Raw genomic sequence first — 27,584 nt, forward strand, 5'->3', positions numbered from 1 at the left:
AGATCCCTGACTGTCAACACAGAAGCCCTGTTTCATGGGGGGAGGGGAGGATGGAGAGAGGATTAGAATTTAGTGAAACAGCTTTTAAAAGAATCAGTGTGACGAGAAATAATTGGTACTTTGTTAATGAAATAATTCTAAGATTTAAGGAACAGACTGTGCAAGTACTCTATTCTGAAATTTCTTATAATTTACCTTATTTGCCATTTCAAAAATAAAAAAAACAAACTGATTACTCCCAGCTAACTTTAAATTTTTTCTAAAATGGAAAGTCAACTTAAAAAAGTGAATTGAATTACATTATTATTTTTAAGTTTCGCTCCTCTTGAACCTTAGTATAGTAAAGGATGGGCTGCATTTTGCAGGAGCTTACAAGTCTGGGTAGGAGTTTTTTTGAGGGTTAAGTTTCTTTTGTTTTAGGAAGAAAGAGAGTAGTGGTTAGGTCACCCAGAGAGATTATCTGAGAAGTGCTTTTATCAACCCCTAAAGATTTAAAGCAAAGGGCACCTAAAGTTTTTGGGAGCTGGGGTGTCCTGCCAAGGTACTTTCTTCCTTGTCCCCCAACATAAAAAGATTTGGAGACAGTTACTATGTATGAAGACCCAAAGATTGGAACAGACGGCTTTTAGGATCATTTTTTAGCCCTTACAAAAAAAATCCACAATTCATCACTAAGCAAAGTCCAGGCAACAGATCCACTCATTTGAGCCAAAAGAATCCCTCCCTACTGGACTTTTAATTTTTCTTGAATTCTTTTTCTCCCAAGTTTGTTTTGCATTGAAAAATGTTCACTGTGAGTGCCTACTATGCGGCAGGCACCGTTTCCAGCTCATTGGCTTAGTTTATTAAGAATTACACTGTGATCAAGAGCTGATAGAACACCAAGTTAGTGGGGGGTTGGGGGAATGGGGAGGGTGCGTGGGGACAGAGACGCAGACATCTTCCACCTTCCTGGATAGAATAATACTTTTTTTTTTTTTACTACTAAGCAACTAATAGCTTGTAATATTCCTGTTGCTTTATGGGAAGAAAAATGTCACAAAAACAAAAAACCCGACAAACACGTGGCTGGCTAGAACAAAACGCTGATTCGAGAGAGTGGGTTCTGAAGGTGGTGGAGAGAGACACAGAAACCGAGTTGGAAGCCCTCCCCCGCCTCATTTTTTCCTGGTGCTCCGGGAAAACGAGGAGGGGACAAAGGTGCTGGGTGTTGTTTTAACTCCCGACTTTTCGAATGGTAGGAAATCATCCAGTAGATGGGCGGTGAGCCGAAATCGGAGTTGGCTTACAGACTCTGCAAACGAAAAAAAAAAAAAAACAATAAAAAAATTCAAGCCATTTATATCGGTGCAGTCAACACGTGTTACGGAGCCGGCCCGGCCTCAGGCGACCGAGACAATGGGATTGGGACGGAGGAAGGGGAGAGTGACCCTCTTCCTCACCTGCCCTCTCAGAACGCGTGTCCGGACAACCCTCCTCCCACCCGCAGACTCGCGCGGCTCAAGGAACATCCCTCTTTCTAGGGGTGCTGTCGCTGGCCCCTTCTCCGCGATGGCCAGGCAGGGGGCTTCTCCGGGGTCTCCGTGCCACGCTCTCCACCACCCCCTGGCGTCGACCTAGCCCTCGCCGCTGGAAACTCGGTGTCTCCCGCGTAGAGCCGGGAATCCCGGGACTAAGTACGCGACGCGACCCGCGCTCCGCTGCGTGTCCGGGACTCCCGGCGCGCGGCCCCCTCCCCCACCGCGCAGAGGGTGCGACCGCCCACGTGTCGCCCCCTGCCCAGTCCGGTCTTTCCCTCGGGCTCCCGGAGCCGGAGGATCCGGAACGTGTCTGTCCTAGCAGAGGGAAGGGACCTGGGCGGATCCACTTCCCCCTCCCCATGAGGGGGGAGGGCCGCGGGCCACAGCCCCCTCCCCCGCTGCTCGCTTCCTCAAGCGCCGAGCGGAAATTACCCCCTCCCCGCCCCGGGCTGACCTGGGGACGTGGGCGGGGCTTCGGTCCCCCCCTCCCGGCGGCCTTCCAAAATCCAGCACCCCAAACTAAGTTCCGAGACCCACACCCTGCGCATGGACCACCGCTCTGTGCATCGCGGGTGGAGCGGACGCAGGCGACGCCACCTGTCCGCTCTTTGCGTGGGGAAGGGCGAGGGGGACCTCGGATCTCTACCCGGTTACTCCCTTCTGAAGCCAACCCCTCCAGTTCGGGGGCGCTCGGTGGTGCGACCACCCCGGTCGCTTTTTCCCACCCAGTTGGTCTTCGGGGGGTGATCTGGAGCCGGGTCGTGCAGGCTTCCCCCCCAAGAACGGTGGAGTGTGGTCATCCAGCAGCTGGACTGGGTGCAAGCTAGCTTTTCTCCAGTGGGGATCCCGAAACACGATTTCCTGCGGGTCCCTCGTTCTCAGGCGCTGTCTCCCCTGTTCTCAGCTTCCTAGTCCCGCGCTCTCAGGGTCCCCTGGATCAGGACACGGGAGGCCAGGGAAGTCTGGGGGTGTAACGGGGAAGGCGGTGGTCCCCTACTTAGAAACGTAGAGGAAAGGCGTCTTTCCTTTTAAATAACCGGTTCCTGCGACCCCCTCCTGAAGACCCCAGAGTCCTCAGCTTCTCTTTGTCTGTCTCGGCCGTCCCCCGCCTGTCAGTCGCTAGCAGTTTGCCGGGGTGGGATGGGCAACCCAGTCTTTACAAAACGAATAAAAAATTATCGTACATTTTATTCTTAAGAACTGGGGAGATTTGGGTCGTCACCGCCCTCCCACCCCCAGTGCAGGTCACAGTGGCAAGATGGGTGGGGGCGGGGCGCCGCTTTAGGGGCCAGGTTCTTGCAAAGGGGGAGGGAGATAGGAGAGCTGGGGGGCTCTGCCTCCACTTTCCTGGTTTACCCCTGGGGTGCTCTGAGTGCCGCCCCCCCTAAGATTGGAAACTGTTGGGTTGGTCCGGGTTGGAGGGCCTAGGGGCCCGGTGGCGTCGGGGGTCTTTCCCTGCAGGGTGGGTGGGGGCTGTCACCACGTGGCTTCGCCTTTTTTTTTTCCGCTCCATTTTTTTTTTTTTTTTTTCAAGTCGATTTTATTTAGAGGCGGCGCCAGGGCGGCCGCGGAGAAACGTGACACACCAGCCCGCTCGCAGGGGTTTCGGACCGAAGGGAAGGAGCCGCGCGGCGTCGTCGTCAGCCTCCCTACACTTGGCGGGCACTTCTCCCGGGCTAACCCGAACTCTCCCGTGACCTCCGCGTGCCCTCAGGCCACCACCCGCCCGGATCTCCGGCCAACTTCAGGGGTGGGGTGCGTAGAAAGTTTGCGGCTCCCGCCGCCCATCTCCACGCCTCTCGGCCTAGGAGGCTCTCCGCCCGCGCCCGCCCCGTTCGGCCTTGCCTGGGACCGTGTCCTTGCCCCGCCACCGCCACCATGAACAAGCTTTACATCGGCAACCTCAACGAGAGCGTGACCCCCGCAGACTTGGAGAAAGTATTTGCGGAGCACAAGATCTCCTACAGCGGCCAGTTCTTGGTCAAATCCGGCTACGCCTTCGTGGACTGCCCCGACGAGCACTGGGCGATGAAGGCCATCGAAACTTTCTCGGGTAAGAGCGCGGCCACCTCCCCGGAAAACACACACACAAATAAACGAAATCCCGGAACAACGGGGACCTGCAGCTTCTCTTGCCTTGCCCGCCAACTCTTCCCGGGCCCGGGAGGGCTCGGCCTTCGTCCCTAGCCTCGACCGGCCTCCCTCGACGCCTTCTCCCCGCGCAGAGATATTCGGGATTTCCTCACCCCTTCCTCCAGCCCGAGACGCTCGTGGCTCCCTGCCCCCCCTCCTCACCGACGGGGCGGGAGCCCCGGTTGGCAACTGGTGGGGGTGGGGGTGGGGGTGGGGGTGTCTCGGGCACTGGGGTCCGTGTCTAGGCGTGGTTTCCCTATCCCCCCTCTCCCCGGACAGCCCCCCACCTGCTAGAACACCCCCAAAGCTCCTGCCCTCCGTCCCAGGCCTTTCCAGGAGAGGGATTCGCGCACCTCGGCTCTTCCCGCTTTTCCTAGGGACTAGCCCTGAGGCAGGACGTGGGAGGAAGGGGCTCCCGCCTCCCGCCCAAGGCCTGGGGCTTGAGCCATTTTGATTTGAAAGTGGGGCGTGAGCCGGGTGGCGCGGCGGCGGCGCCGGCGCCGGGTCGCCATGCTGCTTCCCGAGACGCCGAGGCTGGGCCGAGAGGCACGCGGCTGCCGCGAGTGACCCTCCCCACAGCCCCCCCCCAGGCCCTCTGCTAGCTCGGTGGCCCCGACAGGCGACGCCTGGTCGCCTGAGCTCTTCTCTGTGGTTCTGCGGGGAAATAAACTTTTAATTTTCTACTCCCTCCTCACTTCGAGAGACGGGGTACTGCTTGCCCCTGGTTCCTTCCTTCTACTTCTGGAGCCGCTGAAGCAGCGCGCTCACACAAACGCACACACCTTTCCGAAATCTGAGCAGTCTGTTCAAAGTAGCCCACGTGACTAATGGAAATAAAACGAAAAAAACTGAAAAACAACGAAATTATGAGTTCTACCAAGCCTGGAGCAACCTTTCCCCCCACAGGCCTCTGAAGCTAGCCTCGATTCCCAGGAGGCCCCAGGGAACTCTAGAGTTTAGCTAATGTCCCTTACCCACTCTCCCTCCCCATCCCCCCACTTCTTTACACTCATTCATGTCTTTTTTTTTTAAATCTTCAGGGAAAGTAGAATTGCAAGGAAAACGCCTAGAGATTGAACACTCGGTACCCAAAAAACAAAGGTAGGAAAAAGAGTTTCTTTTGGGAAACAGTAATGTTCAGGGGTCCATAACGTCTCCAATGGAACAAACCCATTACTGGCCTTTCCACACCCCCCCACCCCCCTCCACAACTCCGGATGTTGGGGGCTGGGAGAGATTGGCCAAGATCTTGTAATGGTTGTTTAACAGCTTTAAAAGAAACCTGACAACTTGGGCTTGGGGTGGGCTAAAAGACATTACTTGATGAATTAAAGAGAAAAAAAAATCAATAAGGTAGAAGCTCTGTGGAGTTAGTTCAAAGTGTGGAACCGGTTTTAGTCTGGGAAGTTTAAATATGGAGAGTTCAAACTAATGGTGATTTTTATAACTTCCTATCAGGCCTCTTTTCTGTTTCTGATCTTTTTTTTTTTTTTTTTTTTTTAAATAACACAATTCGTAAGTAGATTTAAGGGAGAGTTCTTTTTCTATTGGGGGTGAATAATGAGAGCAACCTACCCCATTCAGATTTTCTTATGCTGTGCTAATAATTTCTGTTACAGGCATGGATTTTGTTGCCCCCCACACATACCCTCATCCCTCATCCCTCGAATCTTGCTTCCTCAACTGGATCTTTCAAAGACTCTGCTTTGGCTCTACTATCCCTTTCCAACCCCCCCACCCCCACTCCTTCAGTCCATTGTTACCAGGGACCATCTGGGGTGAGCTTTGTGCTGAGGCCGTGAGCTGGGGCTCTTTGGAGGATCTAGAACTCCGTGGATGAATGGGTGTGTGTGTGTGTGTGTGTGTGTGTGTGTGTGTGTGTGTGTGTGTGTGTGTAGTTCCTTTTACTCTATATTCCGTCTTTTCCACAAAATGGGGTATCTCCATCTTCTTTATAAAATTCAGGATGGATTTCCAGTCCCCTGGAAGTCTGCGGTTGAACTCTGGCTGTGTAGTGTTAGGGCTGTGTTTCTCACATCAGACTTTTTGAACGTGTTGACAGTGCACTTTTCTCTCCTGTCCTTAGTTGGAAGCAACCCCTCGGTACATTTTTGGTCCCCTCAATCCCTCTTTCAGCTGGAGCTTGCTGTATTTCTGAAGTTTTTGGCCCTTTCTAGGTGGGAGTCTTGTGGGGGTGCTGTGCTTTTGGGGGCGGGAGGGTGGGGTCATATTTTTAAAAGAATTTAGAAAGTTTAGCTGGAGATCATGTGTAATGTGGTTTGGCTTCAGGTTTTTTAGTGACTGAATTATTGTAGCTAAGATCATCAGTGTGGCTTTGTGTCTATGTTTATAGTGTGGTTTGTTGTCAAATGCTTGAGGCTGTAACTGGGAAGGTGTTTAGAATTAACAGAGGCACTAAAATTGGAAGGAAAGCAGCCTCATTTGGGGAAAAAAAATTGGAGATGAGAACAATACAGTGGAGTAAATTCCTTGATGATGGTGAATTCAAAGCTGTGTTGATTGGGGATCTAATAACTGGGATTCTGAAATATGTGGTCACTTTTCCTTTCTGCTCTTTAAAGCCAAAGAAGGCAAAAGAGAAAAACGGCAAAATGTGGTGAAATGGAACTCAAAACATTTATATTTTAATTTTCATAATGCCCTTTAATTGTGGATCTTTCTCTCAAGCCATCTGCTTGATTTGAAGGCATTTCCGTCCAGGCTTCTTGTCCCTTCAAATGCCTTACTCTGGGCTCTTTTGAGTTGGAATGAAAAGGGGATTTGAGAGTTTTTTTTTTTTTTTTAAGTTTCTCCCTTCACGTCCGTAATAAATTAGATCTTTTGTGCACGCTCTCCTTTTCTGAAATAATTTTTTTTAATTTAATATTTCGAATCATTTGTTCCCTGCCCCTTCTGGGTAGTGATGGTAAGAAGAGACTATTTAAAGTATGAACCAGTTTTTGAAGTCCCAGGCTTTTAAAAAAAAAAAGTTTGTTTTCCTTAAGTCAGTTTGCGTTCCTTGAGGAAGCATGTTGGGTTGTTTTCTGGTGTGTGTCTGAACAGACTACCGCAGTTGTGTTTGTTACTGGCATTTTCAGTCTCAGACAGACATCAGAAGAGAATTTAGTCAGGACTAACCTAAGCGAAGTGAACTGTAGAAGTGTTGTTTTTTTTTTCCTCCCATGTGTAGTGTGTTTTCAGTGGCGTTTAAAATTGAACTCTTGATACACTTAGCTGCTAATGAATTGTGGTTTAAAAGTATTACCGTATTTGTTTTCCTTTTTGGTGTATTTGATAGATGGGATTTAAACCTTCTTAAAACCCAAGAGAATGAACACCATATTTAAGCTGAAAACAGCAAAAAAAAAAAAAAAAAAATTCGATTTTTTTAGTATGAGAGACCTTAAAATTGACTATTGCCTTCCCTGGCACTCTTGGCCAGTGTGGGGGATCTGGTTAGCAATTTCAGCCTTTGTTGGGAGTTGTATTCACTGTCAAATGTTCGTAAAAGGAGAAGAACCCAAAGCAGTTGAAAAAGTTCTGTAGCACTTGTGTTTAGGTATATTTCCTTCCAAGAGATTTAGGAGTAATCCAGGCAAGGAAGGAGGTGCCAGCCATCTTAAACTTGCTTAGGGAGGATGTGATATGATTTACTTTAAAAGAGAATGAGATTTTTTTTTCCTACACCTACCCCCAGGCCTTTTTTTAGGAATGTGCCCTAAACTTTGCATATTTACTGTCAACTGGTGTCTTCAAAATAGAATGTTGCTGTTAAGAGCATATGAAAAGATGTATATTGCTCCCCCCCCCCCAAGGTGATTCCAAGTTTGCTGGTTTCTTTAGGCTGGGTTGACAATAGTTCCTGCCTTTAAATCGATTTAAAATGAAGTGGGTAGTTAGTACTTTCTCCTAAATTTCCAATGATTCAAATGAAAACTAGGTCTGTTTTCCAGGGGTGGAAACTATAAAGAGAATGCATTCAATCTTCTTATTTTATAAGTTTAATTTTCCGGACTGAGCACCTGAGAATCTGTGAGTGGCTGGTTTTTTGTTTTTGTTTTTCTTTTTCCTTTTAATGTGGCAGGAAATATTTTCAACTGATTAAAAATGAACTGTAGAAACGTTGAATAATTGAGTCACTAAGTCTTTCAAAGCATGTTAAAACTACCTTCAGAAATAAGTTTGCATTTAATCAAAAAGCAAACAGCAGTTTGGAGTTCGGGGCTGTGAGTGAAAGGAGGTGGGAAGGTAGGAACCAGCCTAGCTTTTACAGCATGTACTTGTTCCCCATTACGAGTTAATACCCAAGGGCTTGGGGATTTAGCTCAGTGGTAGAGCACTTGCCTAGCAAGCGCAAGGTCCTGGGTTCGGTCCCCAGCTCCAAAAAAAAAAAAAAAAAACGTTAATACCCAAATCCAAAAGGACCGTAACTCAGATGAGGTGCAACATATATAAGACAGAACACCCGTACAACATAAAATCACACATAATCTCAGATTTGGTGACGCACACCTTCACTCCCAGCACTTGGGAGGCAGAGGCAGGCGGTTCTGCGTAAGATCAAGGCCAGCCAGGGCTACACACACAGAGAGACCCCCATCTGGAAAACAAGCTTAAAATAGAAACAGTTCATATTTTTTTGGTTTTATTTATTTATTTATTTATTTATTTATATTTATTTCGGAGCTGAGGACCGAACCCAGGGCCTTGCGCTTGCTAGGCAAGTGCTCTACCACTGAGCTAAATCCCCAACCCCTATTTATTTATTTATGTGAGCACACTGTCACTCTCTTCAGACACACCAGAAGAGACATTGGATCCCATTACAGATGGTTGTGAGCCACGATGTGGGTGCTGGGAATTGAACTCAGGACCTCTGGAAGAGCAGTCAGTGCTCTTAACCGCTGAGCCACCTCTCCAGCCCTAGCCTAGCTGTTTTTAAGTGAAACAATGGTTGTCTTAGTTTTCTGTAGTGTTTGGAAGAAACATAAACACTGAGGTTCACTCCCTCTTCACTTTAGGTTTCATTTACACATGAATGTTACGGATTTATGAATTTCCTTTATTGCTAGTAAAACCCATTGTTTCTCCATACTGTGGTTCATATTTGAAGACAAGACATGTCCGAGTATATAATTAACTGTCCCTTGAAAGCACTGTGAATCTCTTTAACTATGGGTTTTCTGACCCAAATTAGAAAGATAAAATGTTACTCTGGTGGTTTCTCAGATGGGGAATGTTCTAGTAAGAAGGGAAGATTTGTGGTTCCCATCACTAAATCCAGAGTGACTTCATTCAGTCGTGTGGTTTTGATGGCGTGGGCTTTGGTGTCTTACACTGTGGGGTAAGAGAAATAAGAGCAATGGGCAGACTGGTGATGCAAGGTCTCTGGGTGTCTACTCTTAAAATTACCCTGAAAGATGGGAGGGCTGGCTTTAAGACTTAGGTGCCGTTTTGTTTTTCTCTTTAATGTTTTTGTGCTTTAATCTATAACAGCCAGTTGACAATGGTAGTTTTGACAGCTTGTAAAAGACACTTCCCAGTTTTTAAAAACCTTACATTTGAGCTGAACTTGGTGGTGCACGCCTTTAATCCCAGCACTCTGGAGGCAGAGGCAGATCTGAGTTTCAGAACAGCCAGGGCTATGCCTCAAAAAAGAAAAAAAACCAAACCCCACACATTTGGTTTGGTTATGTGAAAAGGAGACTGGGTCTCATTGTATATTGCAGGCTAGCCTGGAAACTCACAGTGTAAGTGTGAGGCTAGCCCCAACTTGATGGCAATCCTCCTGCCTCAGCCTCTGGAGTGCTGTGATTACAGTCCAAGCCACTAGACCTGGCTGGTTATTTGAACTTTAGAGATTTACTGCTGAAGAAAAGTCTGTTGGTGCATACCTTAGTTTGTGTGTGGCTGTGAAAGGTGGCAGGGTTAGTGTCATAAGAAAGAAAAGAGCTAAGGCCATTGAGGAAGTGACACTTTCCCATCTGTTAAAATTTAAATTGTCTCATCTGTCCTCAGGACTTAAAAGATTCTAAAGGGGGGTTGGGGATTTAGCTCAGTGATAGAGCGTTTGCCTAGCAAGTGCAAGGCCCTGGGTTCGGTCCCCAGCTCCGAAAAAAAGAAAAGAAAAAAGAGAAAGGCTGGGCTAATTTTGCTCTCAAAGGTTAAAAAAAAAAAGGGTTGGAAGTGGGGGAGGAGAGCTGCATGCTAGGCTCTTCCTGGAGAACTCCATCTGACTTTCCCACTGCTACCAGACCTCACCCATGCACTCCATCCTTTCCTCAGCCTCACTTTCTTTTCTGGGGTCCTCAAGACCCTGGATGAGGACTCAGTTCCTGTACCTAAACCTGATGCTCATGAGCCTTTCCTATTTCCTGAGCAGAGGACTCTGCAGCCGTGGGACCCAGATTCCTTTGCAGACCTTTGGAGAAAGGGGAGAAGCAAGTGCAGTGGCCCTTAGGTTACCCCTACACGACCACTACCACTGCCCTTTGGCCACTCTGGGACTAGAGCCCCGATTATAAACTATCAGTATCTGTAACCTTTACAAGCGGAGACATCTGATTGTCCTGAAGGCTGATTGAAACAGTCATAATGACAAGGTTCTTGTTTTTTGTTTTGTGTTTTGTGTTTTGAGTTTTTTTTTTTTTTTTTTTTTTTTTAAATGTATAAAGATAAATCCGGTCTTACAGCTGACTAATGGGGAGGCATCAACTCAGGGTCTCATTCCCTGTTAGGAGGAAACTTGTGTTCCTATCCCTTTCCACTGTTAAAACATCTCCCCCAAACAGAAGCAAGGATCCCTTAAGAAACAAGCAAAAACGAGATGAAAAACCCAACCTGTACTTGCTCATTTGGTTACTGATCATTTGATTTGGCTAGAAGTGATCAGATAAGATAAAAACACCTGGTTGGGAGAACAGATGACCAGCAAGAAGTGTTCAGTTCAGTCTGAATTTTGTACTAGTAGGAAGAAATGAGTGTCCCTCGGATTTGATCAGCAGGGACCACGTGTCCTTCATAGATGCCAATGGTCCTCTTAGTATTGCTATCTCTTGCACAGCCAGCTTTGTAAGGCCGGCTTTTTTCCCCACCTTCACAGCACAGTAAATTGGGGGACAAATAAGACTGGAACAAGCCTTCTCTCAAAACATAAGCCACTGAAGTCAAGTGTGTGTTGGTGTTGGTAAATCATGAGGTTTTCCAAAGTGGGTCTGGACCTCATAATTTTAATGTAGTTAGAGAGAAATCTGATCGCACTGACCAGACATCAGAAATGAGTTGTGTTGTAAAAGTTGGGCACCAGGAGCAGAGCTGGCCAGCAAGCAACTGCTTTAGATGAGAAAACACCAAGTAACCAGCAGGATGGCTAGAAAGGACTGAGGATTAATCAGTATTTTCAAGACCCCGGCTAGCCTTATGCAGTTGATGTTTTAGGGGCTAGTAGGCACAGAGGAAACTGATGGTCTGATTGGGAATTTTTGCTGAGTTTGGGGAGGGCCCTAAGGAAAACGTTCTCTTTGCAGTGGCAAGCATCAAGTGTTTTCTTTATTTTTTTCTGAATCATTGTCCTGTACGTTCTAGCTAGACAATTATTTCCTTAGCAAAAGACAGAATTTTCCAAATGTTTCATTTAGAGTTGATTTCAGGAAATAGAATGTTCACTTGCAGAATCTGAGTGGGTAGTTTGATTGGACAGGATTTTCTCTGTTCGGTTTTGGTGTCTTTGAACACAGAGCTCCTCCTGCCTGGGCCTCCTGAGTGCTGGGAGTAAAGGCGGGTGCCGCTGCCACCACCACCTGGTGCCAGAATTGGAGTCTTTAAGAGGAAAAACTTAGAGGGTTGGGGATTTAGCTCAGTGGTTAGAGTGCTTGCCTAGGAAGCGCAAGGCCCTGGGTTCGGTCCCCAGCTCCGGAAAAAAAAAAGAACCAAAAAAAAAAAAAAAAAAAGAGGAAAAACTTAGAAATGCATTTATTTTGAGATAGGGTCTCATTATATAGGTAGGCTGGCCTAAAGGTTTGTTTATTTTTTTATGTATGAGCGATTTCCCTGCATGTATGTATGTGCACCATCTGGATGCTGTGCTCACGGAGGTCAGAGGGGGTGTCAGACAGAGCCCCTGGAACTGGAGCTGTCAGACATCAAACCCAAGTCCTGTGGAAGAGCAGGCAGTGCTTTTATTCACAAAATCATCTCTCCAGCTTCCAGGAAAACTTCTTAAGAAGAAGTTGCACTCTAATGGCTCACTACCATCTCTGTGTCCAATTTGGGGGGCACCATTGGCCTCCACAAATTCGTGTATATAGAAAGTACCCTTGAAACAGTAGATTGTCCTTTGGCCTACATAAAAACAGACACATACAACAGATTAAAAAGCCTTAAATAAGTTGGTCTTAGGCTGGGTGTGTTGGCACACACCTTTGATCCCTGAGGAGGCGGTCGATCTTCTGAATTCATGGCCAGCCTGGTGTACATAGTTCCAGGTTAAACAGCCAGGGCTCTGTAAAAACATCCTGTCTCAAAAACTAAAAAGTCAATCTTATTAAAGGTTGAGTCTTTTTGGTGGTGGAAAGGGCATGAATTGTGCAAAATTCCTTGTGTGTTTTAAGACAATATCTCTGTGTAGCCTTGGCTATCCTGGAACTCTCATATATAGATCATGCTGGCCAAAGATGAGGCATTATTCAAAATTCTTAAGGATCAGGAGGGAGGACAGTTCCCAAGGCTGTCTCAGTCCAGCCCAGATCCCCTGTCCACCTTCTGTAAATGGTCTGGGGAAATACCTTCACAGATCAGTGTTCAAAGCAGGGGTTCTCAGGTTCTCACTGTGACTCGTGCTAAGAGTGGTATGTAGTGGGGCTGGAGAGGTGGCTCAGTGGTTAGGAGCACTACCTGCTCTTCAGAGGTCCCGAGTTCAATTCCCAGCAACTACATTGGTGGCTCACGACCATATGTAATAGGATCTGATGCTGTCTTCTGGTGTGTCTGAAGATAGCTACTGTATACTCATATAAATAAAAATAAATTTAAAAAAAGGAAGAGTAGTGTGTAGCAGCTAATACTGTTGCTACAGCAGTAGTTCGCTGAGGTAGCTGGCCGTGGGCTTTGCTGCTGCTTAACCTCTCTACCTTCTTTTCAGGTTTTATGTTCTGTTCCTAGAGCTGTGGTTGCTCCAGGAGAATTGGAATCGTGTGTGTGTGTGTGTGTGTGTGTGTGTGTGTGTGTGTGTGTGTGTGTGTGTGTGTGTGTGTGTTGTTTGAAAATATGTATGAAAAATTTGGGCTGTGTATGGCAACTTGGGGTAGTGATGGTTAGATTGGGTGTTTATTTGTACTTGGTGGATTAGGTACATATTTTGTTTTTCATTATTTTATTGCTTTCGTTTGATGCTGAGACAAGGTCTCACTCTAGCCCCAACAGCCTAGCGCTCACCTCTGCTCCTGGGTGTGTATTGTACGGTGGGGGCTCTGTAGTGTGCCTTCATGACGTTTAGCTGTCGGCAACCTCCCAGAGCTCCCACATTACTGACTCCTAGGCTTGGAGGATGCAGCAGGGCGAGTATGGAGGAGAGGACTAGATTGTTTATTAGGAGAAATGGTCATTTATTACAATTCCTGAGGTCCTGATCTTGGTTCAGGTGCCGCTTTGTGATCTCGCTGTTGAAGTTCCTGTCAAAGGTGTGTGGGAGAGAGAACCACTTGAATCCACAGAAGTGTGAGAACGGGAGGAACAGGGCAGTGGGTTCTGAGCAAGGAAGAGTAGCTTTTCTACCCTGATGGGAGATAGCATGGATGTTGGTTTTTATATTCTGTCTTTATTAAGCTCATAAAATAGGCATTTAGAAATTAGGGCCTGGAGGTGACTTGAGTACAGTTCCTCCCTTTATTGTAGCCTCCCATCGTCTCCCTGGTTCCCTGTCTAGAAATGGTCTCACAGAATCCACCTAAAACCCCATCTCATGTTCACTTTCTCCTTGTTTGTTCCAAGTGGACAGATAGGACAGATACTGTGTGCACGTCGTCCTCAGCCTTGAGGTGTAAACCTTCTCGTACTGGGAAGGCTTTCAATCTGGGTGTGGTTTCTGGCCCTTCAGCAGGGTTGTGACTTTAGTCAGTTACTATAAAGGGCTTTATCATTTGTTAATACAGAGTGGAATGAGTCATAGTTGGGATGGCTTTGGGCTCATCAACTTCCCATTACACCTTCCAGGGAGGAGAAAATGGCGGGGAGCTAGGAACCGAGGTGGGGCTGCTGGGTGAAAGGAACGTGAAGATGTTGGTTCTTCTGCCCCTCTGGTTGGGAAAGTGTAACTGTAACAGAGAGCGCCTCGCATTAAAGGGCAAAGAGGATGGTCATTCAGAGAGCTGGGTTTCCTGCAGCGGTGCATCTGCTAGGGCTTTGAAAATAAGTACTAGGCCATTACAGGAGCAGGGCTTTTTGGGGGGCAGGGGTGGACCTCTGTATTAAATTGTCTTTTTGTGTGCATGGGTGTTTTGCCTGCTGCATGTATGACAGTGTATTACCTGAGCATTACTCATGGAGGCCACAAGAATGGTCAGGTCCCCTGGCTGGACGTACAGACAGTTGTGAGCTGCCATGTTGGTGCTGGGAATACAACCTGGGTCCTCTAGAACAGCCAGCGCACTTAGCCCCTGAGCAGCCTCCCAGCCCCTTTACTCTGGACTGTTTATCACTTTAGTAATCTATTCGAGTAAAAGCGGCCAGGGCATACCTGTGATTCCCCATTCTGGAGAGGCAGGGGGCGCAGAGGGTTCACTGTAAGTTTCAGGCCAGCCAGGACACACAGTGAGGATGCTTTAGAAAGGGGATGTTTTGGGCTTGTGAGAAGAGTGGAGGGTCTTACTGGAAATGAGCTCTGGGTAGAAGTGGGATGATCTTCAGGAATCCCATGTCTGTCTGAGGCGATCAAACCCTTGCTTTTCGCTGGTCACCTTGAGTGAGTAGCTCCCTGTCTAGATCCTTTGCTTTCCTTTCTCAGGACGAATAGACTCTACGCTATCAGCAGCCTGGGGTGAGCGTTTAATTTTCCAGCCAGCCACTGGCTATTAAAAATTAAACATGTAACAGATAAATGGGAGAATATTTAGCAATTGCTAACTCTAGCCTTGTATACACATTCATTCATTTGCGTGTTCCTTCCTTTGTTAGACATCTGAGGTAAAATAAGGAACAAGCGAAAGAGCAGCCCCAGGTTTAGGGTTTATCAGAAAAACTTTAATAAGTAACTCTCACCTTAGGAATCTACTCTCCCTCCATTTTCTCTGAGATGAAGTGGTCTCGAATTGTTGCTGACCACTGCCCTGCATGTTCATTTACTGGGTGCATTGGATCTCTCTCAGTGAGGGTGGGAAAGGCAGGCAGAAGGATTATTGAGGTGGGGGGGGAGAAGAAAAGAGGAAGGTATTCCTTTTAGCTGGAGGAGGGGAGGGGAGAGGAGGAGAGGGGGGAGGAAGAGGAGGAGGAAGAAGAGGAAGAAGAGGAGGAGGAGGAGGGGGAGGAGGAGGAGGAGGAGGAGGAGGAATGCCTCACATCTGCGCTCCCGTGCTTTCCCTTAGATCCAGGAGAGAGCTGTGACTGGCCCTGGATTGTGCATTCAGGTGCAGGGGCACATACCCATAACTCAAGGGCCTGAACAGAGGGAGGGGTGGCAGCTAACCTGGATTTTGGAGTATAGGCAAGAAAAAAGAAGAGAGTGAATTAAGGAGAGTTGGCTGTCTGGCAGGGAGGAAGGTAGGAAGGTAGCTCATTTCCTAAGAGTGGAGTTGGCATTCAGTGGGGAGAATTAGGTGGGGGGAGCTGAAGCACTTCTTAGTGCTCTTGGTGAGCCTCTGAGCAGTATGTGGGCGGACCAAGGGTCAAACCTGGTCCTCCTCCAATTGGAGAGGCCTATGTATCTAACTTATTGCATGCTGTTCTAGAAGACCTACAGAGGAGCCCCATGTGGTAGTCATGTCTGTAATTCTAGCACTTGGGAGCTAGGATGCAGAGTGCTGAGTTCAGAGTCAGCCTGGGTTACTGAAGAGCCCCGTATTAGCAAGCAAAAGAACTACATGGGTGTTCTTGCCTTCATCCCACTGCCACATTCAACTGAAAACCAGGAAAGCTCTCCAGACCTGCATGGAACAGCCACACAGCCAGGGCCTCCTGACACAGGCCTTCCCAACACAAGGCTTTCCTAACACAGAGCCTTCCTAACACAGAGGTGTTTGCTTTCAAAGCCTGACATTTGTATCTGGAGCTGAGCGGTCTCTAACACAGGCTGCATCTTTTCTTGAGTTTTATTGGAGTAGCATAAGTGCTACAAAATCGTGTATCTGTCCCTCCCTTGGGCCTTCTTCCTTCCCAGACTGAAAGAAACAAAAATGGTGGGAGTCCACAAGCTTCCCCTGTGCGGGTAACTAAATTAGGAAAAGGGATTCTGTGGTGATTTCCAGGGATCATGGTTTATTTCCGGGCCTCCAGTCTCCTCACTTGGATTCTCCCCCTTCTCAGGAACTCGATGAAACAACCTGGGCAAAGATCTGCAGATCTTCCAGCCTTTTGGTTGATAGCTTCCTGGTTTTTATACATTTACTTTATTTATTTAGTTTTTGTGGGTGGTGGGGGTGGAAGCAGGAGCTTGGGTTCAGGGCAGACTGAGATTCCTTTCTCCTCACTCTTCAGTTTTTTAGGGACATCTGTTAATGTCAACTGAATCATAATTCTTAACCTTGTACATTGGCTTCTAGGGAGCAAGAACCCATTATGTTTTTTCTGGGAAGCAGGAACAAGCCTTATGTTGTTACTAGCCATTGCCTTCTCGGGCTACTCAATCTTTCTGAGCCTCTCTTGCTACCTGGAAATGGAGAAGTTCCCATCAGCCTCATGTTCCAGGTTCATAGGTTTTGTATGAAGAGACCTTGTAAACTCAGTACATGCAAAGCTGCATCCTTAAAACTTCATATTAGTAACATAATTGATGACACCCTAAAGGGATTGGTAAGGGATTTTCAGTCCCTAACACCCTATTTTATTATCGGGACAAGGATGACTTCAATTATAGCTTGCTATTGAGCCTCCCGGAATGCCCAGGGCCCCTAGGTTCTGCCCCACACCCAGATCCCATTTCTGCCTTGTCTGTGGAAGGCCTCCCCATCCTGGCTGGTTCTGGCCACCTTGGGCGCCCGGACGATATCCCTTAGGATTGCCGCCTCCAGGGCCATTTTCTCCTTCCCAGCCTCAGCGGCCCCACTCCCACCGTCTTCCCGGCTCCCTGCCCCCCTGCCCGGCTCTCCCTTAAATGTTTGCAGGCCGGTTAGCAGGCGGGAAGCCCCCTCCCCCACTGGACCACCTCAGTCACGGCCCTGACCACGGGGAGGTCGGGTCTGGATTTACTAAAGAACCCCGGAGGGGGAGCCTGCCCCGCGCCGGCTGCCTGGCTCTCCGATGGGGTCGGGTTTCGGCCGGTGGCTCTGCAGAGAGAGAGGGAGAGAGAGAGAGACAAAGGGCAAAGTCCCGGTCCCCACCCCCACCCACAGCCCCCAGCGCGGCCCCTCCCCCACGGGCCCTGCGCGGGCGACCGAGGGCCGCCGGGGCCCCTCCGGACCCGCTGAGCGTCCCCGGGTGCCCAGGGCGTCTCGGTGCGTGGACTTTCTAGATCGTAGCAGAGGGATGGGGGCGCATCCTTGTCCCCCCTCCCTGTGCAGTGCAACAGCCCACCCAGGGGCTGGGGTGGGAAAGCGCGCTGGGCTTCCCCCGTGAGGTGAGGGGCTGGGGCGCAGGCCGGGCCTCTCAGCTGCTCGGGCCTTCTCAATTGCGCGGCCTGCAGGCTCCCCTCCTCCCCCCAGCTGCTGCCACCCTCCCCCACCTCAGCTGCCGCCGCCCTTCCCCGGCGCTGCCTCCTCAGTTGCCCCGACTGCTCAGCTTTCCAACCCTCCCTGGTGAAAGGCTGTGTCCAAGGCCCAGGTCCTCCGAGCTGTTGAAGACCCGCCTTTCTTCCTTGTCCCGGTGGCCGAGAGCCATTTTGGAAAGCGCTGGTGGTCCGGCCTCTTAATCTCTGAACCTGGGGGAGAGGACCCTTTGGAGGGCATTTTACCTCCCCACCTCAATCCCAGCAGGAATCAGGATGGGCAGGAATGGCGGGGATAGTAGTTCTAAGAACTTGAGCCCAACCCTTAGCATATACTCTTAATGAACAAACTCGCTCACCACCAACAGGTATTTGTTGGCAGCTGGGGAGGTTGTACCAGCGTCCGTTCTACTGATAAGATAAATTATTTTTTAACCCTAAGGATTTTCGGCATTATGCTAAGCCCTCTTCACCGGACAGGGGTAGTGCGCTATCTGATTTCTTTTGAGATTGGCCTGGCTTCTTTGCTTGCTTCTACTCCCCAGTGCTAGGTAATTTGGCTCCTAGGTTTCCTGAAGAGATGCTGGGTGGCAGGAGTTAAGATAGCAAATCCAGTTGAGGGAAACTGGGGGGGGGGGGGGGTCAGTGAGGGTCTGTCAGCTTTTAACCTTACCCACTGCCTTGAGAAGACCAGAAACTCTTGCTGCCGATAGACTGACCAGGGTGAGTGAGGACAGTGCTCCTGAGGGAACCCCTGTCCCCACACAGGAGGTTCTGTGGGCAAACTCCTTTCTGTGTGTTACTGTGCTTTAAGCTTTAGTAAAGGTTTCATCCTCACTCTTCCCTGCCCCCAGGTTCTTCTTGCCTCCCTTTCCCCACTGTTTAGCTCCACTTGGCCAGACCCCTCCAGTTAAAAAGTTAAAAAGTAAAATTCTATTCAAAGCCCAGGGTTGGGGAGGAGGGAGCTATTGCCTCCAGCTGACCTGGAGTTTGTCTAGAAGGCGATCAGCTATGTCAGCTTCTGTTGTAGCTTCTTCCGGGGCTGCCCCATGAGTAATGGCTGCGGTGGGGATAGGGGTGGGATAAACAATTAAAAAGAAAACTTTTCAGCATCCTTATCAACCCATTTATTCCTGAGTGCATTAGGTGCTTCCGAGGCTGACTCTTCCTCCAGCTAGCACCTTCCAATCACCTTTACTCCTCTGCCCGCTCTAGATGGAGCTTGTAAGAGAAGAGCTTTGGTGACTACCCTTTCCCCTCCGTAACAGATCTCTGACAGCCACCCAGCCGTGTTATAGGGCAGTTAGCTATTCTGCAAATTAAATCTGGTGCCCAAATTAGAGCCGCATGCAGTTAAAAGCCAGTTGGCAAGCATTTAACCATACAAAATACGGGCATTTTTCCTGCTCTTAACGTCAGGCACTAATGGCTTCTGCTGTGTTAACTTGTCTGTGAACACGCAGCGCTGTTTGGTGACATGAGCACATACCAGCCTGGAGAGCTGAGTTCTAGTCCCTCTCCCAAGTCGGCTAGTCCTGTTTCCTCTGAGCCTTGACCTCTGTGTCTGTGAAATGAGGGGACAGTTTATTGTGTCCATTTAGGTGTCCTCTTCTCTCTGCTCTGAAACAGTGACTCATTCCCCTTAACCAAAACTTCTTGGTAGCAACAGGTATGTAAGTACCATGTTCTATAAGAAGCCCATGAGTTCCTCAGACCCCGATTTGGCATTAAACACACATGTGAAGGCCCTTCCAGAGGAGAGGAAATTACGATTAAGCCCAGAAAAGCTTCCAGAGGGCATTTCTTTCTTCTATCTAGCATTGCCTTAGGGATCAGGGTACACATGGGACAGTGTGCGTGTCTGTGTGTGTTTGTGTGTGTGTGTGCAATGTACATTTAAAGCTCAAAGGCTTTTGCTGCCAAACCTGATGACCCCAGTTTGAACCCCAGGACCCACATCCTGAAAGAGCCAAACCTATTTGAACATGTCATCCAACTCCACATGCATGTTGTAGCACGTGTACCACCCCATACACACACAAAACAAATAAACTTTAGCAAGTCTTTTAAAGGCAGTGTGCACATAGGTGTATTCCAGTGGTATCTCTGCCTTCTAGGCGCAAGAGTGCGGCTCTCTCTCACTCTCTCGCTCTCTCGCTCTCTCTCTCCCCCTCCACCCCCTTTCCTCCCTCCCCCGCCCCCTCTCTACTTCCTTGTGCTGGTAATGGCATTTGCCTTGGTTCCAGTCCTCTTCCTAGGTCACTTTTTCAGTCCTAACCCGTAGCTCAGTAGAGGGCCCGTAGCTCAGTAGAGGGCCCGCCGGCTGGCTGCCTGGCCTGTCTGGCTGCCCTACCTACCTCTGGATCATCCTGGCATGAAGCCCTGGGCATGGAGCCAGTTCCGCCTTCCTTCCCAGCACCACCCTTTTCTCAGCCACTGCCTGGCCTGGAGCGTGCCAGGCCGGCCCCCTTTACAAGTTTTCCAGAGTCTTCCAGCACCTGCTTTGATACCAGCTCTCTGATTTGTATGTGGTGAAGAAGGTCGGGAAGGTAGTATTGACAGTCTGATGATCTGGAACACCAAGGACATCTCTGGAAGAGCCAGTGATGAGCAGACTCTGAGCGGGAAAGGGTGCTTTGGTTCCTGGGTTAGTCACTTAGGGTCCTTTTGTAAAAGCAGCAGAATCACCTGCCTAGTAGACACCGTCACTATGCCCCCAGCCAGCCCGTCTGCTCCCAAGACAGCAAGCTGGCCCGGTGGACACCACTGGGCTGGAAACTCTTGAGAGCAAGGCCATTCGCCCGCACGGTCTGCTCGCACAGTTTGACAATGTCCAGCACCACGGAGCAACGATAAAGCGGAAAGCACTCGAGGAACCAAGAGACACAAAAACTGTTAGTGTGTAATTCACACATGCAAGTTTTGAATTACAGTCTCCACATTTCAGTAAGGCTAGGTGAGTGGGTGGTGGCACGTGCCTGTAATCCTGTAACCACAGCCCTCTGGAGGCTGAAGTAAAACTATTGGCAGTTCACGCCAGCCTAGGCGACATCCCGAGACTCTGTCTGAGTGAGTGTGCCGCATATATGCACAAGTGGAATAAGAACTTCATGTGTTATCTTTTTCCCCCCTTATTTTTAAAGGACTTCAGTGAGTAGCCCAGGCCTGGCCTGGCGCCTCAGTGCCGGGGTTGCAGGTTTACTATAGCTCCTTCAGCTGTCTTGGGTGTGAGCCACCACAGCCAGCTCTTAGATATTTTTTACCAAATATATCAGAAAGATCATTCCAACATGGAATCAATATTGTGATGACAGGAATACTTTTTTCCTGGTTTTGGAGGAGATAACTAATGTCAGGAACCTGGCACGTTTCATACTGCACAGAGCAAATAGAGATGTCTGGTGAGGTGGTTTAGTGGATCAAAGGCACCTGCCACCAAGTCTGCTGACCCCAGTTTGGCTCTTCAGAAACCACAAATTCTAGACAGTTGTCCTCTGACCTCCACGCATGAGCAGTGTGTATGTCTCTGTGTGTCTGTCCCTCCCTCCCGTCTCAAACACAAAATAAATAAGTATGAGAAGTGTTCATTAGAGGTGGTACCAGCTAAATGTACAGTGAGGAGTAGAGACAACTCCGTTAAGAGTGCATCCTGCAGGGGTTGGGGATTTAGCTCAGTGGTAGAGCGCTTGCAAGGCCCTGGGTTCGGTCCTCAGCTGGGGGGTTTTGGGGGAGTGCATCCTGCAGCTAGGTAGTGGTGGCCCATGCCTTTAATCCTAGCACTTGGGAGGCAGAGCCCAGTGGATCTTTAAGTTCAAGGCCATCCTGGTCTGCCAAGTTCCAGTACGGCTAGAGCTCCCGTCTCAGAACAAAAGCAGCAACAAGAAGTTGCACACAGCTCTCGCAGTTTGCATGGCTGGTGGCTCATGACTCCCCTGCAGGGCATTCAGTGTCCTCTGGCGTTCACAGTTAAAAATAGACTTAATGTTGAACAATGACATAGAGAATTAGATGTTATAGTAACCCTTAAAGTAAAATAATGATTCATTTCTTCAGTTGCACCTGGTCATGTTGGAGGTCCTCAGAGTCTAGATGGTTAGTGGTTTCCACAGCACATGGAAACCACCAAAATAGCCCGTGGAATTAGAAGGCTCCAGTAGTTGGACTCTTTCCATAAATGTCAAGGAAAGTCATGGAAGCCAATTTTCTACATTTTGTTTAAAAACTTCTTAGTGTATGCAGCAGGTGTGTGTGGAGGTCAATGGACAACTTTGAGGAACAGTTCTGGCCTTGTTGAGACTGTCTATTTTCTCTCCCTTCACTCAAGATCTAGGGGCTTTAGGGACTCCTCAGTGTCCCACCGTGTGTTAGGAGCAGTGAGATTGTAGGTACAACTGAGCCCCAGTATCCAGCTTTTTGCTGGTTTAGGTAGCATGGCATATATACAGATTTGAGCATCCCTGTGGGGTTGCTTTTGGCTGGATAGGGTCTCGCTATGTAGACGAGGCTGGCCTTGAACTAAGGGATCCACCTGCCTCTGCCTTCTGAGTGCTGGGATTAAAGGCGTGTGTGCCACCATGGTTGGCTGTCAGGAGGTTTTTTTTTTTTTTTTTTTTAAGATTTATTTAATTATATATAGGAATACACTGTCACTGTCTTCAGACACACCAGAAGAGGGCATCAGATCTCATTACAGATGGTTGCGAGCCACCATGTGGTTGCTGGGATTTGAACCCAGGACCTCTGGGAGACCAGTCAGTGCTCTTAACCACTGAGCCATCTCTCCAGCTTCAGTGTTCTTAGCTTTTACCATGTTCCTAAAAAGAAGAAAAGCTAACAGTTACTTAGACCGTTCATGTACAGGAAATCCCTCTAGTAAGGTAAGTTGCTAGTAGGTAGACTGGCAAATCCCTGTCTGGGGACACAAGACACTTGAGATGAGCTAATCCTACCCCACCCCCACCCCCTTGTGGGGTGGGGAATGGTCCGGTTCCCCAGAGAGTCAAGGCTTGACTTGAGGAGACCACAGGCAGAGGCACAGCTTGGCCTTGGGGTGGGGTGGGTGTGGAGTTCCCAGTTCAACCTTGTTTCCAAGGAGATAAAAGCAGATTGACTGGATTCTAAAATGTCACCACCACCCTCCCCCGCCTCATCTAGCTTTCACCACTGTGGTTTAAGGGAACTTAGTCTAGGGAGGAGAAGCCATCAGTGCTTCTGCTCTGGGTATGGAAGTGAAGGGGGCGCTTTCTCAGTGAATAAGAAAGATGGCTCAGGAGTTAAGACCACTTACTGCTCATCCAGAGGATCGGGGTCAGTTCCCAGCATCCGTATGGTATGGCTGCTTAGAGCCACCCGTAACTGGTTCTGGGGTATCTGAGACCCTCTCTGCCTCATCACCTCATCACATGTGTTCAGCATTTATTTGTGTGCTGGTTCACACACATAAAATAAACAACCTTTTAAGAGAGCGCTCTGCAATCCTTATATCCTTAAAAGAACAAGGAGAGTATAGTGTCTCAGGAGACTCAGTGAGGCTGAGGCTGGGTGATTGTTCTGAGTTGGAGGCTAGCCTGGGCTACAGAGTTCAGTGCACATGGAAAAACAAAGGAGTGGGGTGGGACTGGGGGAATAGCTAGAATCCCAAAGCCCTGACCTTGACACCTGGGACCCCAGACATTGTAGCACATCCTTGCTTGTAATTCCAGTGTATAGAAGTTTGTTTCAAAACAAAACAGATAATATTATCTTAACGTCATTTAACCCATGTTTCTAGTATGCTAGAAAAATGATTTTTTAACAAAATTAAAACTATACGTCTGGGAAAGTAAATTAATCGCCTCCGGCTGGGTGGGTGTGGCGAAACATGCCTTTAATTCAGCACTGCCCAGCACACTGGAAGTCGGAGGCAAGCCTGGTCTACATAGAACAGCTGAGGGCTACACAGAAAAAAGACTCAAAAAAAAAAAAAAAAAAAAGCAAACAAGAAACCCAAAACAAACAAAAGGAAATTAGATGGAGCTTTGGTTCTACTCCTGGCTTTGGCGTTTAGTGATTATGAAATGCAGACAAGATATTCATTGTGTATCTTAATCTCAGGGCCCTGGACTGTTAAACAAAGCCATGGATAGCACATGCAGTTCTACAAAATGGAGCTGGTGGACACGCCTAACCTCAGCCACCCCCTACCCCCATGTATGCCTACTGTGTAATGGATGTATGGCATGTTCTTTTACCTTTCTGCCTCTTTACATCTCCCCTGGCCTGTTTTCCCCTGGCTTGACCTCCCCAGTCCTCACATTCCCAGGTTGGCTATGCAGTGGCACAGAAGTGAGAAAGCTGCAGGCTGTTGGCACTAAGGAGCCATTTTGACTGTGGTTTTTTTTTGTTGTTGTTGTTGTTGTTGTTTTTTTGTTGTTGTTTTGTTTTTTCTTTTCTTTTTTTCGGAGCTGGGGACCGAACTCAGGGCCTTGCGAACTCAGGGCCTTGCGCATGCTAGGCAAGCGCTCTACCACTGAGCTAAATCCCCAACCCCCATTTTGACTGTTGTAATCATTGCCTTTAATGGCCACTGCTGGCAGTTCAATCTCTTCAACAGGTTTAGTTGCTAGAGGGTCAGGGCAGTTAATGAGTTTCTCATGGTCCCCTCTCCTTGCTGGACTGGGGCTTGGCCTTCCAGGCATGAAGAAAGTGCTCTGGTGTGATGCCCTTTTACCTGTAGGGCATACGCACTGGCGTTGGTAGACCCTGATTTATTGAAGCAGGGTCAGGGTAGCCGAGGTGGAGGAGTGGAAGACTTGAGTCACGTGGGGCTTGTGCATAGTGATTATTTTATACGATTTCTTTCTCCTTCATTGCGAACACATTTATTTAGATTCTGTAATGACTGTCGCTGTCCCTCTACCCTGCCTTCGAGTTTCCTTTAGAATAATGTCAGGGACTTGTCGGACTTAGCTTCCACTAGGAGAAACCAGGGGGAAGTGGGAGTTGTGCTCCCCACCGTCCATCAGGAACCTCTAAGTCAGTGGTTCTCAACCTTCCTATGAGGGGACACTTTAATACAGATCCTCATGTCGTGGTGACCTCCAACCACAAAATTCTCTTTGTTGCTACTTCACAGCTAATTTTGCTACTGTTATGAATTGTAATGTACACCGGTTCAGATGCTCCTAGGTGACCCCCCCTGAAAGGATGTTCTGTGGTTCCCCAAAGAGTTGCAAACCACAGATTTAGAGCCACTGTGAGCCCTCACTCAGCACAGCAGCCTAACCCAGCCACCTCTGGGCCTCTCCTAGGTGGGAGGAGTAAGTTATCCGAAGGGGTTGTAGTGTAAGCAAGGACATTTAGATACTGGTCCCAGCATCACTGTGAGGTATGGGCCTGAAAGGAATTAGATAGCACCACCCTCCGTGGAAACCAGGCTTAGGAGACAAAGGTTCTTGGACGCCTCAGCTCTTCAGACCATCCCGTGTTTTAATCAGGGCTGGGGGCTTTGCTGAAAAGGGAGCCTGGGAGGAGCCTAGAGTGGGTTCCCAGGATGGGGTGTGTGCCCTAGAGGGGTGAGGGAGGGCTGCTGGGATGTCTTTCTTTCATTGGTTGGGTAGACCTGCCCTCCTCCCCTTCCCTCTCCTGGAACATTCCAGACATTCCAGCCAATCTGCCTGCCATTGCTCTCTGGATGTGGATTAACATCCTTGCAGAGGTTGGGTTTCACTGCCACCACCCTGCTCCTGCCCTCCTGGATAGAAGGCCCCAAACCGAGTTTGGACAGGCAAGTTTCGGCCTTTGACCTGGGATTGCACTAATGGGCTGTTTCAAACTAGGCTCCTGTATTAGGGTTGCTTTACACCTTGTTTTTTCCTAGATGCAGCCCTCACCTCCCCTCCATCCAAAAGCATTTGCTGGGAAGGAGGTGTCCTGGGCTGGGCTACTCCTGCTGTTAAACCGAGGCAGTGTTCATTTTCCCCAGATTCTTCACCCATCTGAACATACTCAAGTCTATTTGGTCACAAAGGTGTTTTGTGGGAAACCCGTATCAGGGAGTGCCAAGGCTGCCTTTTGACCAATCCTTGTATTTGGTACCTGATGGGAGAGGTCTAAGGACTCAGAAATGGGCTTGTTGGTTTCTCATGCGTGTGTGTCTGACAGCACAGCACGTCTGACATAGCTGGATTGGGCATTGACTTTCTTTTTTTCTTTTTTTTTTTTTTTTTCCGGGGCTGGGGACCGAACCCAGGACCTTGCGCTTCCTAGGCAAGTGCTCTACCACTGAGCCAAATCCCCAACCCCGGGCATTGACTTTCTGATTCTCCTGCCAGTACTGTGGGTGCTGGAATTACAGGGGTTTGACACCCTGCTTGCCTATCCGTTAAGTGCTAGAACTTGTCTGGCTTTGTGTTGTGCACACTGAGTTACATCCATCTGTCTTTCTTCCTTTTGCTGTCACTACAGTGTCGCCTCCTGACTGGCCTACGCATGCAACATGCTTTAGACTGTTGACTGCATGCATCATGCTTTAGACTGTTGACCGAATGCATCGTGCTTTAGACTGTTGAGATCATGCATCATGCTTTAGACTGTTGAGATCATGCATCGTGCTTTAGACTGTTGACCCGATGCATCGTGCTTTAGACTGTTGACCTGCATGCATCGTGCTTTAGACTGTTGATTGCATGCATCGTGCTTTAGACTGTTGAGATCATGCATCATGCTTTAGACTGTTGACCGCATGCATCGTGCTTTAGACTGTTGACCGCATGCATCGTGCTTTAGACTGTTGACCGCATGCATCGTGCTTTAGACTGTTGACTGCATGCATCGTGCTTTAGACTGTTGAGATCATGGCTCATGCCTTCAGGCCCAGCCCAATCTGTTTCATCCAAGCAGATCCATTTTTTCTTTTTCAAGACCGGATTTCTCTGTATAATCTTGGCTGTCTTGGGACTCATAGTGTAGATTAGGCTGACCTGGAACTCATAGAGATCCGCCTGCCTCTGCCTCCTAAGTGCTGGGTTTGGGGAGAAAAAAAGAGGTTGGGTTAGGGTCAGGCTGACATAGCTAGAGGAGCCGCAGCCACCACCGCTCCACTCAGATGTTCTTTGCTGTACCTGGTAGATAAAGAATTGTCCTTCTCAGAATTTCCCACTAAAGTGGATGGATCCCAGAGCCCCTTCTATCTCTCTGCTTTGGTAGAGACTGCCTGGCCAGCTAAGGCCAGCACAAATTCAGTTAGGACACTGCGTTCCTTTTTGCTTGTCCCACCCCACAGCTGGATACCAGCTCCTCTTGTCGGCCGCTGAGGGCAGAGCGTACGTGACTCAGCATTATTTTACACTGTACACTGGCATTTGCCTCTGAGTATACCTGTGCGCCGCGTTCACGCAGTGTCTGTGGGGGCCAGGAGAGGGCATATGATCTCCCTCTGGAGAAGGTTGTGACCCACCCCAGTGTGCTGGCAATTAAATCCTGCTCCTAGAAGAGCATCCAGTACTCTGATCCAGTACAGCCGCCTTTCCAACCCAGGGCCTTGTCTTTGAACTAAGGGTTTGTGCGGGATCAAAGACATACAGAGATCTAAATGACAATTGACTAACACATCAAGTCGATTTAAATGTCTTAAACTCCAGGATTAAGGTATTGATTTCGGTGTTTAGCAGTCTCTCTGGGTTGCTCTGGGCCTTAGCCCTGAACCTGCATTCCTCAAGGGAAATCAACTTTTTTCAGAGCTATTTGAAGCCTGGGATAGAGTAAGTATAAAGTATATAGTCAGTCACCTGGGAGAAAAAAGGTGGTCCTGATGCTGGGCTGTGTGTGTGTCGATCACTCTGGAGAACCTTAACCATTCGTAGATTCATCTATTGTTACACTCTAAGGACTCACTCCACATCTCTACTAAGCGCCTTACAAATACTATCTAATGCCACCTGCTACCTGTGAATGGGTATTACTCCTGTTGTACAAAGGGGAGACCGGGGCTCAAAGAAGTTAAGTAATCTTCTCAAGATCAGTGCTAATAAGTGGTTTAGATCCCTAGCTGTGCCAAGGGCTTAACCACTGTACTATTATCTTATGCAATTGTTCACATGTAT

General features: G+C 48.6%; 1 protein-coding gene across 3 annotated transcripts in view; it reads left to right on the forward strand.

Moving 5' to 3' along the window:
- Positions 1 to 3,145: 3,145 nt before the first annotated feature.
- Positions 3,146 to 27,584, forward strand: part of Igf2bp1 (insulin like growth factor 2 mRNA binding protein 1) — a 42,283-nt gene continuing 17,844 nt past the window's right edge. For 2 of the 3 annotated variants that reach the window (XM_032912620.1, XM_032912621.1), the window contains exons 1-2: positions 3,389 to 3,573; positions 4,694 to 4,754. In XM_032912620.1, the coding sequence (XP_032768511.1) occupies positions 3,399 to 3,573; positions 4,694 to 4,754 (236 nt within the window). In that variant the 5' untranslated portion in view covers positions 3,389 to 3,398. Of the gene's footprint in view, positions 3,574 to 4,693; positions 4,755 to 27,584 lie in introns of all 3 variants that reach the window. The other variant, XM_032912619.1, reaches the window with a different exon arrangement.

Source organism: Rattus rattus, chromosome 9 (genome assembly GCF_011064425.1).
Source record: "Rattus rattus isolate New Zealand chromosome 9, Rrattus_CSIRO_v1, whole genome shotgun sequence".
NCBI lineage: Eukaryota > Metazoa > Chordata > Mammalia > Rodentia > Muridae > Rattus > Rattus rattus.